This window comes from Lissotriton helveticus, chromosome 3_1 (assembly GCF_964261635.1).
Source record: "Lissotriton helveticus chromosome 3_1, aLisHel1.1, whole genome shotgun sequence".
Taxonomy (NCBI): domain Eukaryota; kingdom Metazoa; phylum Chordata; class Amphibia; order Caudata; family Salamandridae; genus Lissotriton; species Lissotriton helveticus.
The window spans coordinates 542,341,193-542,360,069 of record NC_136061.1 but is presented as its reverse complement, the minus strand read 5'-3'; the positions used below and the strand labels follow the sequence as shown (position 1 = coordinate 542,360,069).

The 18,877-nt window shown below is 45.6% G+C and overlaps 1 protein-coding gene across 1 annotated transcript in view; it reads left to right on the top strand.

Moving 5' to 3' along the window:
• Positions 1-18,877, top strand: part of PGAP1 (post-GPI attachment to proteins inositol deacylase 1) — an 896,430-nt gene that overhangs the window by 325,686 nt on the left and 551,867 nt on the right. The window contains exons 12-13 of the mRNA XM_078680427.1: positions 9,337-9,388; positions 15,039-15,116. Coding sequence (XP_078536553.1) covers positions 9,337-9,388; positions 15,039-15,116 — 130 coding nt within the window. The remainder of the gene's footprint in view (positions 1-9,336; positions 9,389-15,038; positions 15,117-18,877) is intronic.

Here is an 18,877-nt window from a genome sequence, read left to right as displayed (position 1 = left end):
TATCGATTGTCTTGTTAGACAAGGTAAATTGACAAGGTAAATTGTTGAAGGTTTTCCTGCACTCCTAAAGAATTGGGTCACTGGGCCAGTATTAAAGGCCACATTCCATATTATCAGACGGGATTCCAGAGAATGTAGCACAAAATACAGTTTACTAGCTCTTTCAGTGATCAGTCATAAAACTCTTACTGTTACTAATAAAGCTAATGTCCTTATGCAGCCTTTATTGATTTGGCAAAAGTATTCAAATAAATTGTATCGATGGAGGGATATTATGGAGAAAATTGTCAATGTGGGGGATACCAGTGGGTTTATTGAATGCAATCCTCCTACTCGCAGACGTAGGTAAGAATAAGACTTTTCCCGGGAACGGTGGTATCCCAAAAACCTACACTGATAAAGGCATCAAGCAGTGATGCATACTGTGCTTTTACTTTTTAATTAACATATGGAAGATAAATGTGGTGTTCTGGTCGCAGCGGAGACTTGCCTCCTAATATAGACAACAAAGCATGGGCATATTACTGTACGCTGATGACTGTGCTTTTCGATAAAACTCTAAACTGTCTGCAAAAAGCTCTAAATTCTTCATTCAGCTAGGAAAAGAATTTAAGAATTAAGAAATAAAAAAAACTACAATAATAATTGTTGCCACAAAGCTACTAAAACGGCAAATGGAAGCAGAAAAAAGTGTCCCTAAAGTGAGTAAACTTCTAGGACTTTACCTTAAAGAAACGGGTGGATTCTGTTTACATTTAGCCACATTAAAGGCTACAGCTTTTGCTTGAAATGCCACTTTTATTCACCTGGCCAACAAATTATCAGGTGTGGCCCTCTTGCCAATGGTAAAGTACGTGTTCCAACTTTGACATATGGTGCCAGATCTTTCAGTAGGAAGTTAGTAGGGTGGTTCACCTTGCACAATGCTGCCTAAACACGACTTGTTTTCCCTGCCAGATTGCACCCCAAGCACATGTGCATTTAGAGTTGAAATTGCGGAAACAACTTTAAATGTGGCAGGCTGCATCTGTGGCATATTGTGCTAAAATGAGCGCATCCCCAGTATTTTTTTTTCAACACTGCTTTATTGCATAATATGAGATAAAGTACACAGCTTTGCGCGCCCACAACCCGGAGGCCGGCAGCGCAATGTAACCATCATAACACAGCCTTGTAACCGGCATCCCGGAGGCCCGGTGGCGAGGTCAACACCTTCAGTATTGTGGAGCACCTGAAGGATGAGCAGCAGCAGAACAGTGTTATCAAAATTTACGTGTAGTGCCACAACAGCAAACAGAACTCCCCAACATTGAAGAAAAAAAAAAAAAAAAACAAAAAAAAAAAAACTAAGAGGCAATTCATTCTCCCTTGGAAAAGTAAAAGGTGTCTAGTCGGTACGGCAACCTAGTTAGGCAGAGTCATGCATGTTGCGGTAATCGCAGCCCCATTTACCCACCAGAGAACCTGCAAGGTCGCTGATATCTACGTGTGTGGTGGTACGCATTGTGGCGAGGCAGAAATAAAGCATGTGTATGCGGCAGATGCGATGGATAGTAGTTCGGTCTAGCCAGGGGGGAATAGCAGCCCCCGAGTGGGGGGATCCCAACATCAGGCATCGTATGGAGTATGAATGGTAGGCCGAAAGCCCCCCGTCTCTAGGACGAGAGGTCACAATAAGTGCAGGACACATCTATATGTGGGGAGGGGATCAGGGCTAATGGCCTGTATCAGGATCGTAAGGCACATCCTCAGAGAGCCTCAGGGTTGCCTTCCGGCGTGTCCGCATCATCTGTACGTGTTAGCAGATAGCACACTAGCGGGCCCCATATGTCCCTGGGTCGGCTGGAGATGGGTAACAATTCAGCGAATGTGGTATGTTGGTCCTGACAGTAGGTCAAGTCCTCTAACCAGTTCTTAAATTTAGGCGCCCTACCTCGGCCCCACCGACAAGCCACGCACCTCCTAGCCAAGAGGAGCGCAGTATCGACGAATCTCCGGGAAGAGCTAGGAATCAGTTGAGTGTATCCAAGGAGTGTCACTAAGGGGTCAATGGGCACAGTTTCATTCGTCATTTCTGCGAGGGCACCCGTCACCTGCTGCCAGTATTGCGCCACTTGGGGGCATTCCCATGCCAAATGCAAAAAATCCGCATGGTCAGCTCGGCACCGTAAACACCGATCATCATCCGTTAAGCCAAATCTACGTTTCCGCACCGGTGTATAGTATAACCGCTGTAGGTATTTGTAATGTATAATTTTCAATCTGCTGCTGGCAGATATGCGGGATGTGAGCGCACAACAATACAGCCATTGCTCATCAGTGATGTCTATTGCAAGTTCAGAGGCCCAGCGTGCTCGAGCACTAGAGTCCGGCCTCGGGGCCGCGGTCCTGATCTGACGGTAAAGGCCGGAGACCAGGTGAGTCCCGTCCTGTGAGCATAACAGGAAATGAAGTGGAGGTAGGGTCTCCGGTTCATCAGGGAAGTGGGGAAGGATGTCCCTCATCCCCGCACGTAAGCGGATGTAGTAGAAAAGCTCTAGAGGGGTATAGCTGTGTGGCGCAAAGAAAAGTTCCGGCGATTTGAACTTACCATTAGAGAACAAATCGCCCCAGCAAGCGACATGAATCCTCGCACACAGGTTGCGGAATCCTTGTTCCCACAGTAAAGTGAGGTTAGGATGATAGGCAAGTGGCAACCTCGGTGAATATGGCAGGAGACAAGCCAATCTTTTGGCTATACGCATCCATTGTGCACCAGACCGAGGTATTCGGTGTGGTGATGGACGATTCCGGACAATGAAGCAGACCATTGAGTGGCAGGGGATGCACAATCCAGTCCTCCACCGCAATATGTGGCATGAATGGCGTGGGAGCCATCCAGTGGTAGGCGAATTGCGCTTGTGCGCACTGATAGTACTCCTCGAAGTCAGGGATATCAAAACCGCCTTTGTCATAGGGGAGGGTAAGCGTAGACCATTTGAGCCGCGGGCTCTTGCCACCCCAGAATAGTCTGCGCAGCTCCATCTTCAGGGTCCGAAAGAAAAAAGCGCCGGGGAAATAGGGAATGTTGAGAAAGAAATAAAGAAATCGGGGGAGGACAACCATTTTGATAAGGGATGCTCTTCCAGCCATGGAGAGCGGTAGGGTGAGCCATCTGTCTACAGACGCAGTCAGTTTGGTAATTGCAACTCCATAATTGGATCGTAGGGTCTCCTCCCTATCACGGGAGATGCGGATCCCCAGGTAGCGGAGATCCGTCCGGCACCACTCCAACGGATAGTCAAGGGGGAATTCATCAATCGCATCTGTTAAGGGAAAAATCTGTGATTTAGACCAATTAATATGCACTCCTGACTTCCCACCAAACACAATAAACTCCCTGAGCAAGGGATTGAGGTGTGTCTCAGGGTGTTTAACATATAGTGTAATATCGTCCGCATAGAGGGATACTTCTATTTGCAGCTGTAGGCACTGAATCGCCCCGTCTCGGTGTAGCTGACGTAAGCGGCAGGCGAGAGGTTCCACAGCTATAGCAAACAATAAGGGTGAGAGTGGACAGCCCTGACGCGTGCCCCTGGTAATATCAATCCGTTGTGAGAGTCGAGAGTTGACCAAGACTCGCGCCGTGGGTGGGATGTAAAGCAGACGGACCCATGATATATACAGGGGCGGGAATCCCATGGCAGTCAAAACAGCGAATAAATATGGCCATTCGACTGAATCGAAAGCTTTGGTTGCATCTAGAAAGATGGCCGCAACAGGTACGTCTGGATGAACAGTGCGGAGGAGAGAAAAAAGGGTACGAAGGTTGTGTGAAGTAGACCGGCCGGCCACAAATCCCGATTGGTCGGGTAGAACAATTCGAGTCATCAGTAGCGATAGTCTGGTAGCCAGAACCTTAGCAAGTATTTTAAAATCGCAGTTTAGAAGAGAAAGTGGTCGGTAAGAATTGCAGGAGCTGGGATCCTTGTCAGGCTTCAGGAGAGAGGTGATTACCACTTCCCGCATGGAGCATGGAAGGACGCCGTCGCTAAGGGACTCCGAATAAACCTCGCGGAGGACAGGTGCCATTATATCGATGTAAGCCTTGTAAAACTCGGCGGGAATGCCATCAAGGCCCGGTGCCCTACCATTCTGGAGGGACATGATGGCATCCCGGATCTCGTCGAGTTCGAAAGGTGCCCCTAGGAATGCCCTATCCCCATCGCTGAGCCAACATAACGCCACATCGTTTAGATAGTCAGAATAGGAAGTGTCCGACCCTGCGTTGGTAGTGTAAAGCGAGCGGTAGTGTGTTGTGAATGCAGTGAGAATCTCGTCCGTATTTCGGATTGTGTCGCCGTTAGTGTCTGTGAGTTCAAAGATGACATTGCGATCCCGTGGAGTTTGCGTGAGCGCGGCAAGTACCCTCCCAGGTCGATCTCCTTCGCAATATTTACGGGCTAGCCAATGTTTCCCACGGAACTTAGCTTCCCTAGCAGCCTTTTCTTCATACTTCGACAATGTTTCCCTGAAAGTTGCATACAATTCAGGACCAGTGTCCTCCACCATGCGGATCTCTAGAGCTTTCAGCTCCTTCTCCAGTGTGTTAATAGTACGAAGGATGTCTCGCAAGACCCCACAGCTCTTGGAGATGCAATAGCCCCCGATGGTTACCTTGAAGGCCTCCCAAATGTGTTCCACCGAGTCCTTATTTCTGGGGAAAAAGGCGGCTATCTCCTCCCCCAACTCAGTACGAAACAGATTGTCCAACAGTATTTCGGGGCGTAATCTCCAATGGGGCCTCTGGCCACCCCACCCAGGTGTGTGGAATCTAAGCATAACGGGACTATGATCAGAGTATGTTCTCGGCAGGTGTTCCACCTCCACCAACTCAGAGGCTACCCCCTTGGTGATTAGGAAATAGTCCAGCCGCGCCCACGTTCCCGTGTGTGAGGTAAAGTGTGTGCCCTCCCTCCTACATGGGTGTAAGTGTCTCTAGGCATCTATCAACTCGCCCTCCGCGAGCACTCCCTCCAGCGCCTCTCGCGCTTTGGGTTTATAAGACCAAACCCCGTCCGCCCTGTCTAACTGAGGTAACAATGCTAGGTTGAAATCACCACCCCAAATAACATGGCGTGAGCCTGCGGCCAGTATCTTGCCCCATAGTGTGGTGAAAAAAGCAGGTGTGTCTATATTCGGTGCGTACCCTACACGTACGTGTATGTGTCTCGGCCTATTCTGCCCCACAGTAATGCATAGCGCCCTTCCCTATCGACCAGCTCCCCATATCTGTGAAACGGTACAGTGCGTGCTATAAGGATAGCCACCCCTCTCGCATAATTGGAGTACGAGGAAAAAGTGCGGTCCCCAGCCCATCTGCATGCAAAGGTGATCCTATCCCGTGGCGGCAAATGGGTTTCCTGCAGCATAGCCACCTGAACGTGATGTCTATCAAGGTAGGCAATGACACTACGGCACTTTTTAGCATTATTCAAGCCCCGAACATTCCAAGACAAACAAGTCAATTTTGCGTTAGCATTCAGAGCAGCCATAATAAAGTCAACAATATGAGCAGTAGCGCCAACCCAGGTATCGGGTCAAAGCTTTTCCTACCCCACCTACATAGGTGCACATACCATCGTATAATCTGCAAATATAGTCCAAGTGATAAATGCCTCTTCACCAAACATCCCAACCCCCCTCCCACTCCGGCATCCCAATCACGCCAGTAGCCATTAATCCCCTCCCAACATCCCTCCCCCCGCCCAACCACTAGCAACCCAAGCAATAACAGCAACAACAGTAGTAGTCTTAAGGGGAGCACCCTGTAGGGGTATAGCATAGAGTACGCACAGCCACTTTCCGGTCCATAGCTCCAGTCTGTACCGCCCTCGGTGGAGCCTAGGGCCAGAAGAGTGGGCCTTGGTGTACATTACCACAGGTGCGCCGAGTTTGTGCAGGTCCGTTTCAAGTGGCCATCTCCGGTGACACAGGCGAGCGCAATGGATATCATGCAATCATTGCAGGGGGATGCATCCAGCCCCATCGAGACAGCCTAGTGATCAGTCGGCTCCGGTGGCGGGCCACCGTCTCTCAGGTCCTCTGCAGCATCATGTTCCTCCCTCCGCGCCCTCCGCAGCGATTTTAGGAAGTCTTCCACTTTCTGCGGATTCGTGAAGAACCTCTGTTGTCCCTGATGCGTGATCCTCAGCTTCGCCGGATACAGGAGAGCGTAATCCACCTGGGCTTCCCGCAATTTTTTCTTTACTTGGAGAAATTTACGCCGTTCTTCCTGCACCATCGGCGTAAAGTCCGGATAGATGGAGAAGGTAACACCGTCATACTGCAAAGTCTGCCTAGTCCGGGTCGCCCTCAGTGCAGTGTCCCGATCGCGATAGTTCAACAATTTGGCAATAATGGGCCTGGGTGGCAGTCCAGGTTTAGGCACCGGTGCCAAAGAACGGTGTGCCCGCTCAACAATAAACTGGGGGGAAAAAGCGTCTTCTCCGATCGATCCTTTCAGCAGCTTCTGAATATATAGTTCCATCCTCCCCGTGTCTGTAGACTCCGGCACATTGGTGACGCGTATATTGTTTCGACGGCTGCGTGCTTCCAAATCCTCATTTATGGCCGCTATGATTCTGAGGAGATTGTCCATCCTGGCTAGCCGTGTTGTGTGAGTCGCAGTGGCATCTTCGTTGTCTGACACTCGCTGCTCCGCAGCCGTGAGCCGTTCTTCATGGCGATCCACTTTATGTACTAAGGCATCCAGTCGCGCAGTGACGCCGTCAACCTTCTCAACCAACATCTCGAATCCCTGTCTCATCTCCTGGAACAGGCTGTGAAGGTCAAGGCCCGTCTCGGGAGGCACGAACTCCTTCAGTACCGCCCCGCTAGGCCCAGAACCATCAGGTGGCGGTTTCGCGCCTTTTTTGCGCCATCAAAGCTGAGCTTTGCCTGTCGATTATCCAGGCGCCCCATGTTGGCAACAAGTCACAGCGCCCGGTCTCTGCCTTCCTTTTCAGCACTATCCAGACAATGGTCAAGCAAGCGGTCACAGAGTCTGTATCCGAGTCAGATGCGCAATGATAGGTCGGAATATGGCCACCGCCGCAGAAGAGGGTAACAGCCCAGCGCAGCAGTCCCTGGGGGTAAGGCACAGATCCCAGGTGCTTCCTTAGCACTCAGGCACACCAGAGACGATAGTTTGCAGGATCCAGGTGGGGGCAGCAGCGAGCCAGCTCAGGTCGACTCGTATGCCTGGCAAGGCACGGGGACGTCCACGCAGCTCAAGAACAGGAGTAATGGCCACCGGCACAGGCCCCCCGGAGTGCAGCGTCTCGGGATGATCCAGCAGATTATGGCTGTGAGTATCGTCTAGCACCCCAACCTGTCAGCAGAAAATTATGCAGCACGTCAGGACCCTGGGGCCAAGTATCGCCTGCCCCCAGAACAGTGCCTCAGCGGTTACACAGCCCCGTTGCCGTCACGGCGTGGAGAGGGTCGGGTGTGCAAAAGGCAGCAACAGCGGCAGCTTCCTTTACTGCAGTAGCGCAACACACGTCGCCGTCATTAAGGCAGGGAGCGCCATGGGACCCACCGCTTCATCAAGAGCTGCGGCTCGCCTCCGGGGGGGGGGGGAGGGGGCACTCCGCCCCACGTTGCCTCCTCGGCGAAGAAAGACGGACCTCCGTCAGTCCAGGGTGCGGGAGCCAGAAGCCGCGGGGGGGGGGAGGCCAACCACCAGCGCCGAGTCGGCTGCCCCTCACCTCCTACCTCGGGCACTCGCAAGGTCACCGTCTCGATTCCGGGCGGCCGCCGTTGACCTCGGCCTCAGCCCTCGTGGCCGACCCCGGTGTCGCGTGGATCGCTGCAGCCGGCTCCCTCCACTCACGGCTATCCGGCCGCTCTCCGGTGAAGTTTCAGCTGACGATAACTCTGCCCGCAGATCTTGCAGCGGCCCCAATCTCGGGTCGACGAAAGAGGATGTCGTCCTGCAGCAGATGAGTGGCAGAACAGACAGTTTGCCACCCTGTGGTCAAGGATAAAGACAGGATAACTGACCAAGGTGCGAGAGCCACTCGTCTAAGCAGCCATTTCGCTTGTGCGCCCTCTAGCGCCCCCAGCGCATCCCCAGTATTAACGCTAAAGGGAATATTATGGAAATCTTTCTTGATTGGTGGAGCCCATCGAGTATATATCTGGAGGAAGCATTCAAAACAGTTTGAAGAGATCCGAGAAAAAACAATGCTTCAAACACAATATTTAGTAATGAAGCAATCTAAGCTGTTATCATATAATAAGGATTAGGTGCATCTTGAAGAAAGAAAAAAATGCATGGATGGTTCTAAATTCAGATGAGTATAATGTAAAACAACCATTCCTAGATATACCCTCTACTTTAAAACAGAAGCGGTTAATAGCTTGATTTAGATTATTTTTGGATCACTTCACTGATTTCCAATATGGTAAACTAAAGGGAGGCTGCGTCCACACCAGCCATCTACATTCCCGAGATGTAGAGTCTATTACACATGTGGGTATGTGCATGCCTGGGAACAGAAAAGGACTCTCGTTAAGACCCTGGCTTTTGCAGTTAAATATATGGAAACGTATAGACGTAATTAGTACATGTTTAATGGGATTTCATGAGGTAGGTTTTTTTAAATTATTGACAATTGCTTGTAGCAAAATTCAGACAGGCAACACCAGTTTCCAATCAATAGTCGAAGGAAAGGATACGTGGTCAACGTTATTATTTGATTTTAGCAGGCATGCTCATTGCAATGTTTATTCATTATGAAAGAGATCATGCACCCCAAGCACCTTTCTATGTCTATCAATTGTAATTATCTTAATTAATTGTAGTGATTTTAATTAATTGTACAATAAAAACGTATTTATTTCAAGTACGGCTATGGGAGAATCAGCCAAAATAAAACATAAAGAATGCAGTTACTTTACATCACATTCTTAAATGTTGCAAAATGCAATAAATGTAATTTCCAGTAATTGAAAAGAAAGGGGATTTTTCAATGGTTTTCTTTTATAAATTGTCTTATGTTGTATAATATTATACTAGCATGACTCAAAAGCGACAGGACCTTTTAGTCACTGTAACTTCTCAGTTTCCCTTATAATGTTCTAGGTACAGTTAGCACTTGTAGAACTATCATTGTACTTTACATTAATTATACTGCATAGTTTACTAATGTTTCCTTGGTTCTGGTATGTCCAAAGAAATGTCATTCTAGTTGGCAAAATTAGTTTTATCTTCGTAAAAATGAAGGGGTTCGAATTGTGTTAAAATATATACTCTTTGTTTTTTCTTTGTATATACATTTTTTATTCCAGCTCAGAAGCTGATGATTTGTCATGGGAAACAGATTTGCTCCCTCCAGTCAAGGTAGGTGATGCGTCTTTTATTTTATGGTGTACACTAATGCAGCTGATTAATGTCCCACAGACAGTGGCCCAGATAGCAAACCTTTGCTCAAAGGTCAGTCATTGACACGTTACTAGAAATTTCCCAAGTGAAGATTACATATCAGTGCTCGTCTAATAGAATGCTAGGCTTCTTACAAGCAAAAAAACAAGCTCTGAAAAGCAAACTATCAGTGTGAAAGTGTGCATAGCGTTATGGATGTGTTCAGTATGTTTTTTTAATAGTGAAGACAATTTCAAGTTATCGTTATTAATAAGCAGAAAGGTTATGAACATAATTTTACAAGAGTGCTGGAATTACACTGTCGGTTTATTTTATTACAAAAAAGCATAGCGGCATCAGGCCACACTTTTTGACAGAGATATTTTCTAATGGATACTGACTGGCGCAGATTCTTTTTTTAGAACTCTTTCCCAGTTGTCAGACTGGATGTGTAAAGTGTCTGCCACACTCTGCAGCAGCCTGTCCTTAAGAGCAGAGGGTACCCTTCCCTCCTCCTTTTGGCCAATATGAAGAGTGTTTCACCGGACTAGGCAAAGGTCAGCCTATCAAACACTCTTTATATTCTGGTCAGGCACTATAAATGCGTTAAATATGCAGGTACATAGCTGCCTGAGCTGAACTTTGCCGGGCTAAAGATATCACAGCCTGTCACGTAGCGCTAGGAGGATCCTCCCCCTTGGACCTGGGTGCTTCAGTTTTAAGCCCTGAAGTGCCCAGGGCAGAGTGTCGTCAATCAGTGACACCTCATCACAGAGTGGGATGGGGTCAGCAGTCTCACTGACCCCACCCCACTCTTTAACGAGTAAGGGACTGCCACCTCCTCGCATTGGCCGACCCAAGGTATGAGAGGAGGCCGTCCCAATCTTCCATGAACCTTGGAGGCTTGCCACCCGAGATCACTGCTGCAGCTGGTCATGTTTTCTTGTTTGAATGTTTGTTGTGCGCGTGTGTGTATGTATGAATGTATGTGTATTTGTGAGGGCATGCCGGATACAAGGGTGTGTGTGTGTGTGTGTGTGTGTGTGTGTGCATGTGTATGTAGGTTTGTACGCTTATGAATGCATGAAGGTGTGAGTGAGTGAGCATGTAGATGGGTGAGCTCTCCCCCCCCTAGCGCCTTGAGACCCTCCGGGTGAGTAGTGCGCTATATAAATGTCTGTGATTGATTGATTGATTGAGTGTGTGTGGCCTGTCTGCCCACCCTTCTGCTCTAACTACCGGCCACTACTGTCTGTACTAAGTTGTCACTAGCACCCGGTGGTATCACTGCACTTCACTCTGGATCACACGCTTCCCAAAAGTAATTCCAGGAGTAAATATAAGAAGCCTTAGGAATTGGTGACATAGTTTCCTCTTTTTCCGCTTTTCCACAATGCCGGATCTAAGCATTAATTTTTTTTCCTGCTGTTTTTATCGGAAAATACATTTTATTTATTTATTTATTTATTTGAAGAGTTTTATAAAGCGCGCACATGACACTTTTGGGTATCAGAGCCCTGTACATAGAGGTGAAAGCACGAAAAAAACAACATAATGGCACAAATAATGTGTTAAGTCAACACACATTCAAACAAAAGAGGGGAAACAATCAAGGTCCGGGGCTAGGGAGTCGGCCCGACCAGTACAGCTTCAGAAGGACCATAGAACTTGATAACAATTGAACAAACGAGCATAACATAAATCAAAACCACAGTGTAAAATAAGTATCAAATCTGTAGACAGGGGGCTTGAGAAGGAGTGCAGGTTGGTGCTGTTAATGTTCACTCAAGAGAAACCATTTGACATGTTGAAAGATGCAGTGGAAGGATTGGATCTGATCTCAGGAGGAAGAGCGTTCCAATTTCTTGGCGCAAGTCCGGAGAAGGCACAACTGTAAGTTCTTTTCTTTTTGAATTTGGAAGGTTTCAAAAGTAGGATGAACGTACTTCTTAGGATCCGAGATGAGCAAGCTTTTTCGCCACGTAGACCAGGGTGTTGTAATGTAATAATAATAATAATGATAATTATAATCCACATTTGTAAAGCGCACAATCACCCGTAAGGGTCTCTAGGCGCTGGGGGCCGTCGGGAAGATTAAGCAAGCTATTGCCCAGAGTCACATGGTGCTGGGCTAACCTGCCGCCGGAGCCGGGGATCGAACCCTGATCCCCAGATTCCAGCGTCAGTCGCCCTGGCCGCGGCGCCACACCTCTCCCTTAATGTATGGCTTTATGCGTCAAGCAAGCTATCTTGAAACACATCCTAGCTTCGATAGCTAGCCAATTTAGTTGCCTAAGGTTTGGGGAAATGTGGTCATGCTTTCTGGAGCCAGTGATGAGCCTAGCCGATGTTTTTAGCGTGGCTCTGGGCGGGGCCAGGCTAGCATTGGGAAGCCCAGCTAGGGTCACCAATCCATAGTCCTGTCGAGAGATAACCAGGATTGAACCCCAGGCCGTATGTCTTCAGGGGGAAGGAAAGGCTTTATTTTCTTAAGGGTGTTGAATTGAAAGTTGTCTCCCCTAATAGTTGCACTGATGTTACCTTGCATATGTAGGTATTTGTCCAAGGTAACGCCTAACGATTTAACTGAGACAACCACACGAAGGGTGCAGTTAAGAGCAGTGGGTTGTTTAAGCCAGTCAAGGGTAGGTGCAGAGTCGGTTTTGAGATTATTTAACAGAAGATGGTTCTGGTTCATTGTTGAGTTCTGGTTCATTGTTGAGTTTGTGAGAGTGCATCGTTTAATGTTTTTATGTCCTCTGGAGAGGAGAACTTCAAGTACAGTTGCACGTCATCCACATACATGTGGTAATGAATGGTTGAGAATGTTGGTGATTGGTTCCATAAAAAGGGTGAAGAGAGTGGGCGAGAGTGTGGAACCTTGAGGAACGCCAATCGTGACAGGGGTGCTGGTAGCCAGGGAATGGTTAACTTTGATTCTATGAGTGCGGTTATTTAAGAAGGAGGCAAACCAATTTAAGACCGAGCCAGAGAGACCGATCCTTTGTTGAAGAAGGGCAATCAAGTTATCATGTTTGATGGTGTCAAATGCGGAGTACAGGTCACGAAGGTTCAGAAGACAAGGGACATTTTGATCAAGGTAACTCAGAGCATCATCCACAATGTGCGTTAGGGCAGTTTCAGTACTTTACCCTGCTATGAAACCCGATTGATAGAGGTCAAGGAGTTGAAATTTCTCTATGTGGTTGCAGAGCTGCGTGTAGACACATTTCTCGAGCAGTTTAGCTAGAGTCATGATGCTGGTGATAGGCCGGAAGTTGTTAGGATCAGATAAATCTGTGTTGGGTTTCTTCGGGATGGGATTGACGTGCCCAGTCTTGAGGCAATCCGGGATCCTCCCTTGCCGGAGAGATTCATGAATGATCCAAGCCCAAAGAGGGAGAATGGCAAAATTGAGATCTTTAAAAAACTTAGCAGGTAGTGGGTTGCTGAAATAGTTGGAAGATTTTAAGGATGCCATTGCGTGGAGCAGCTCCGTGACATCTGGCAGGAGAACGTAATTCCAAGAGGCGTCGTTTTTGGGAGAATACCCAAAGTGTAAGGACACTACTGACGGTTCCGCAGGCTCAACTAATGACGCAGAGTAGTTCCGTGGCTGCAAAATGGGAGTGTCAGGTTGCAGCTCGAGTTCAATTTTTCTTGTTTTTTCAACTAAATTTATTTCAACTACTCTCTTCTAGCCCAGTCCTCCACCGCTTGTTCCTCTTTGTTTTTCATTTGTAAGTCTGAGACTGGGATAGTAAACCCAAGGAACTCCACCTCATCGATGTGGAATCCACGTTTGCTTAGCTTACCAAACAATGATATTTTCTCAGAGATGACAACGTCATGGAAACCTGGTGTATGTGGTGGTTTTTCAGCTTTCAGATGCATCAGAATATCATCTTTGTGCACCAGTACGACTCTGTGGAGGTATTCATGCAGCAAATCAATAACAAACAATTGTGAGGTAGCTGTAGACCTGCATGATCTAAAGAGCCTAACCATATAAACGAATAATTCACAGAATTGATGAAAGACTATCGTTCAATCATTTCCATGTCTGATGCAAACCAAATTGTACACTACTCCCAGATCCACCATGGTGTAAATAATTGTCAACTTTAGTTGGTCAAGGAAGTCTGTATTAATGCCTCAAATGAATGCTGTTTTTCTGTTAGCAGCCCCAACAAATCTAGACAGGCTGAGGGGTACCTATAAAGATATTTGCCTAATATTTTACTATGAAGGCAAGAATAGTGTAGTAGCCAAGAGCACTTTGTGCACGCGCTGGGCACCGTAGTGCTAGAAAAAAAAATCTTTTTGGAGGTTTCATTTTTCCGGCATGGCAAGCTGAATTTGTAACGTGACAATAGCTCTTGTTTGACTGCATCCTTTTCAGAAGTATAGAATCCCTCAAAATGATTCTTTACCACGCTAGGTTAGCCTTAATAATGTAAAATGTTTTACAGTCTGATCAAAACTGTGTCTTCTCTTTGTGAAGGTTGATTGAATTTTTAACGAACATAACAACCACAAGAAGGCAATTAGTCAAGCAATCAAGATATTTTTACTTTGGCTTAAAATATTACACAAATCATGACCTTCAATTTGGCAAAACATACTTAAAAAAATTAAGTTGTATTTCTGTTTCCAAAGTAGATTATTTAATCTAGCATTGTATTCCTATGAAATCTAGAGCAGTGCCTTGTCAATGCTGACTAGTTTTGTAGATAACATCTTTAAGTGCAAAAGCACTGATCTGCAGTTTCTGTCTTTTCCTTTTATGGAGTGAAATCTGCAATGAAGGTTAGGCTTCCCTCAGCAAAGGGTGCCTCCAACTCATTTGTGTATAATGTAAACAGATGGGGAGTCAAGAAACCTCTTACCCCCCTCCACACCCTGAGTGACAGCTGTCAGTACATTTCCGTCTCGGGCTGTTTCTCATGCTTGCAAACAGATATTGATGCCTTCATTTTAGCAAATCAGTTATATCCAGGTTCAGTTCAATTGTTTCCAAAACATCCCTGTGTTTGACCTTGTGAACTCATTTAAAAGCCACAGTGGAACTGTGATTCATGTGTGTTGTGGCCCATTACTGAAGCAGAATCATTGAGATCTTACTGACTCCCTCCATGAAATAATGTTGGCTCTCAGATTCCCTGTATATCTATCCTTTTGAAAAAACTGAGACTATAGTGTACTGAATGATGGAAAGCAGTGACAAATCGTTGCTAGGTACAGCACCCTCTAAGCCCACATACTTTTTCAATTAGCAGTCTGATAGCAGCTCAAGGAGCTGAACAATTTTAACATATACAGCAGATTGTGGTACGGCTAAAAAAAAATAGTAAAGAAGCATGCAGTACAGGAATGCAATAAAAGCATTCACATCAGGACATTCAGTGCAACAACACCAGAAATACTCATGAGTCTTGGGTAGGTACGTCATCAGATGAAAACAGAAAAATTGTGTTCATTCACACAATAAGTCAGTATAGGGTGTCCATGTTTTTAAAAGTTTTCCTCACATCGGTATCAAATTGCTATCTTTGACCTCTTGCCTCACAGTGTTTTTAAGGGATGATTTTTTTTGTTGTCAATAACCAATGTTGTTTTTCCTTTTCAGACTGCGACTTTGAAACTGCAGGACTACCCATCATTATCATATTTTGTATTACAAGTGCCCACTACAAATGGGAGCCAGGTACTGACCTACTTTTCACTGTTTAACTTTAGAAATAGATAGTGTTCTAAAAAATTAAATGTGTATTCAAAACAAAATCTTCAGCTATAGAGTATCTGGTGTGGAGGTGAACATGGATTGAATTTCATTATTGAAGCCTTGTGATTCTTTGTCTGGAAAGGCAATTTCAAATGTTAATTTCTTGGTCTGTGTGGGGGTTACAATGACTGTTTTCAAGGTCAATACTGTATTTCTAATAGAAAAATGGCCATCTGAAGCGCCCTTTCTAAAGTAAGTGGTTTGCTTTAAAGGTAGTCTTAGAGATAGGTGCGTAGGTACCTGTACTCAAGATTTTGTAACAGGGATCCCTAAACATTAGGTACCATGGCCCTGCTATGGTACATAAAAGCAATTTGCGATGCTATAGAAAGGTTTTTTATTAGCAATTTGGTGACCAAATGCAAAGAATTGTTCTGTTCCAAATGATACATTTATTTTCATGAGGGGCGTTATGAAATATTGGCGAGTTACCTTCTGATTCTGTTGAACACTAAAATAGAGGTCAACAAATCATATGTGTATCAAAGTATTATTAAAAGCTGTGTTTTTTTACATATTGGCATACTTCTAGCCATACTTGTGTGGGAAACCCATGACGCTTCTGGAACAAGGAATGGAAATGTGCCTCAAATGTAGCGAGTTTGGGTAGTCGGTGAATTTGATTATTGTGCCTAATTCAAATCCAGACATAACATGAGCTTGGCTGCCCTTTTGATCTTCTTTGATTTATTTGCTCTGTGCACTTAGGGTGATTGAACTCTATTGTGTGCCAAAATCTCCAGGTACCAACCAACTTTGTGATTCATCTTTTCAGCATTGTCTAATAGTCCACGTTGGGTGCCTATGGTCTGGATCGTCAGCTCATTGCTCTGATTGGTCACTAAGTATGTGGCTTGGCTTTGCATCTAAGGGACCAGAATGTCTGTCAAGGCAGATCGTGCAGCATTTAATGAATTCCAGGGCCTTGGGACTCTGAGATAGATGCCTGTGTTTCTATTATTTGAATGTTGGTTGAATGAATATATGCCATGTTGATGATCTAAGGATTCTGATTGATGTGTGGTGCAGGTTTCATCAGATACACCAAGCCTGTGCTCTAATAAGGCTTGTACATAGTACAATGGATTTTGAATTTGATTCTTGCTTCCTCAGGGAGCAAGTGAAGGACAAGTGCTGTGTGGTCCCTCTTCTTTAGGATGGGGAGCAGCATTGCTCTCTGAGTTTTTTTTCCAGAGGCTGGTGTATACTCTTCCTATAATTCAACCATGCCTTTAATTAGTTCTACTTAGTTGTAGCTTGGAGAAACAAAGGTATCTTTCTTTATAAGCATAGAAAGTTAAATGTTCTTTTTTTTAACTTAATTTATTTGAGGTGCTGAAATGAAATCTAGGTAAAAAATGATTACTAGGATTTTCATATTTCCTGAAGGAACTTTAGCTGGCCCCAGCGTTGATGGTTAAAATGAAGATGTCTGTCCATAGTGCAACTCACTCTCATGATCTCTTTTTTTGGTGCCACTTAGGCAAAGGACATGTCATTTAGTGTTGATGTCATTTAGACATAAAACGTTCTCTTTAGTAATGTTGGTCTGGCTCTATCATCAATTTTTAAGTGGGAATAGAGAGGATGAGCAGCAGCATAGAACTAGAAATTGAGGTGGTGGAATTCAATTAGCTCAACTAAAGGGATTCTGTAAATATCGACTGCTTGGAATGTGAAAGTGGTAAAGGCAACATCTAAGCACCTGGACCTGTAACTTTTGGGCTGGAATTACAGCTGGTTCTCAGCTCACCAGGTATTCTACATCTGTCTTCTGTCATGTCACATGAGCAACAGTTTTTTTCTCAGTTCTGAAGTATAGTCCCCACTCATTGGGGGAGCCAGACAGGTTTTTCCAGCATCTTGGGTAGTCCTTAATCTGCATAGGTTCACAGAGCTTCTTCAAGTGAAAATGTGAAATCTGATCTAGCTCAAAGAGTCAGCCTTTATTAAAGAATAGTGACATTCGGCCCCAAGCCAGCATGACAATCAAATTTAAAGTGGTCTTCAAGCTTTTGGAGGAAATTATTCCTTGCAAGATCCATGTTTTGGATAGGTGTACAGTTCCATGTTCAGCCGGTATTAAAAGCTGCACAGTGTTTCTTGGGATGTTAAATGTCCCATATTCAAACTAGGCAGCCTCCAAACTGTCCAGGTGCGCCTGTAGATCCATCATCATGCCGTTCAAGTAGTCCTTCCATCTTGTGCTGAACACGGAAATGAGACAGAAATCCTCCTGGCTAGCGAAGATACCAATCGACAGTGGATGAAGAGTGGCAAGACTTTCTTCACCCCAAATATTATAACCCAGTAGATCCACGTGGATGAATGTAATTTTCTTCTTTGCATCAAGGGTATGCTTGAGCTGTCTGTTACCACTTGTCAGATAAATGGTCCTAAAAAATCTTGCACTACCATGTGATGTTCAGCCAATCACAGGCAGTTGCTGGGCTCCTGCTTCCCCAGCAGCTCAGGAAACAGCATGTGGCTGACAATAGTTGAAGCATTCCATTCATCACTTTTCCTGCTGCTTTCATAAATATGAGTATGCTAGACTCAGATCACATGCTCACTATGCCATAGGACTCAAATTGCACATCAGTAATGTGCTATGCTGTTACTACTGGAGCAGGACTAATGCTGATTTACATATGATTGGTCCTGGTTTGATCAAGTCCAATAAGCTAAGAGTAATTACCAGAGGCCTAGATTCATGCAGTCCACCCATTACTTGTTTTTTTTGTAAGTTAAATGATACATAATTTTTTCAGAACCCTGTGAGTACAAGAGACTGGTGACATTTTTAACCAAAAAGAATTCTTGATTATTTTCCCTCTTGTGGCCTTCTGTTCCAAGACACCCTTTTGAAAATTGTGTATTTACATGCATTATTTTTTTAAGAATTTCACATATTGGCAAAATTGTGTCCAGAAGCCCAGGCATTCCAGAGCCTTGTTCAGAAAGGACTCTACCAGGATGAGGGCCGGATAATCTTGGGTGGCCTGTACCATGTAGAGATGTCTTATGCGGTGTCTGGTGCTTTGCCCTAGGATAAACCCATATTGGTCTGGGTGGACCAGAACCGGGAAGACTTTGACTTATCTACGAGCTAGTATTTTGCAACAATTTTATATTCTACATTAGTTAATAATCTAGGCCTATAGAAAATCCATCGGTTGGCTGTGTCCCTTTTTGTTGACAATTACTTGCTTGATCCTGCTCTGCCGGGAACGTCCTCACTTCCAGAGCCTCTTGGTAGAGTGCAAGGAGAGGGAGGGATATGTGACCTCAGAATTTATGGTAATATTAAACAGGAAATTCATCTGGGCTGAGGTTTTCCTGGATTTCAGATCAGAAAGGGCTTCCCCAATATCTCTGGCCTCTAGGGGTAAATATAGGTCCCCTTAGGCCTTCTCAGAGAGAGATGACATTGGAATATCATCAAGAAAGGACTTATCCCTCTCCCTATCAAGATGCGACTGGGAGGAGTGGAGGTCGTGATAATAAGTGGCAAATGTCTCCGCAATGTCTGTGGTGTTAGGTTGCGTCACCCCTTGTTTATTAAGGACAGTAGCAATAATCCGGGAAGTCATATGTTTCCTGGGTAGCGAGCCAATAGAGCAATTTACCAAACTCTTCATTACACACAGGAACACCCTCAAGCATTGCTGGTCTACCTCTAG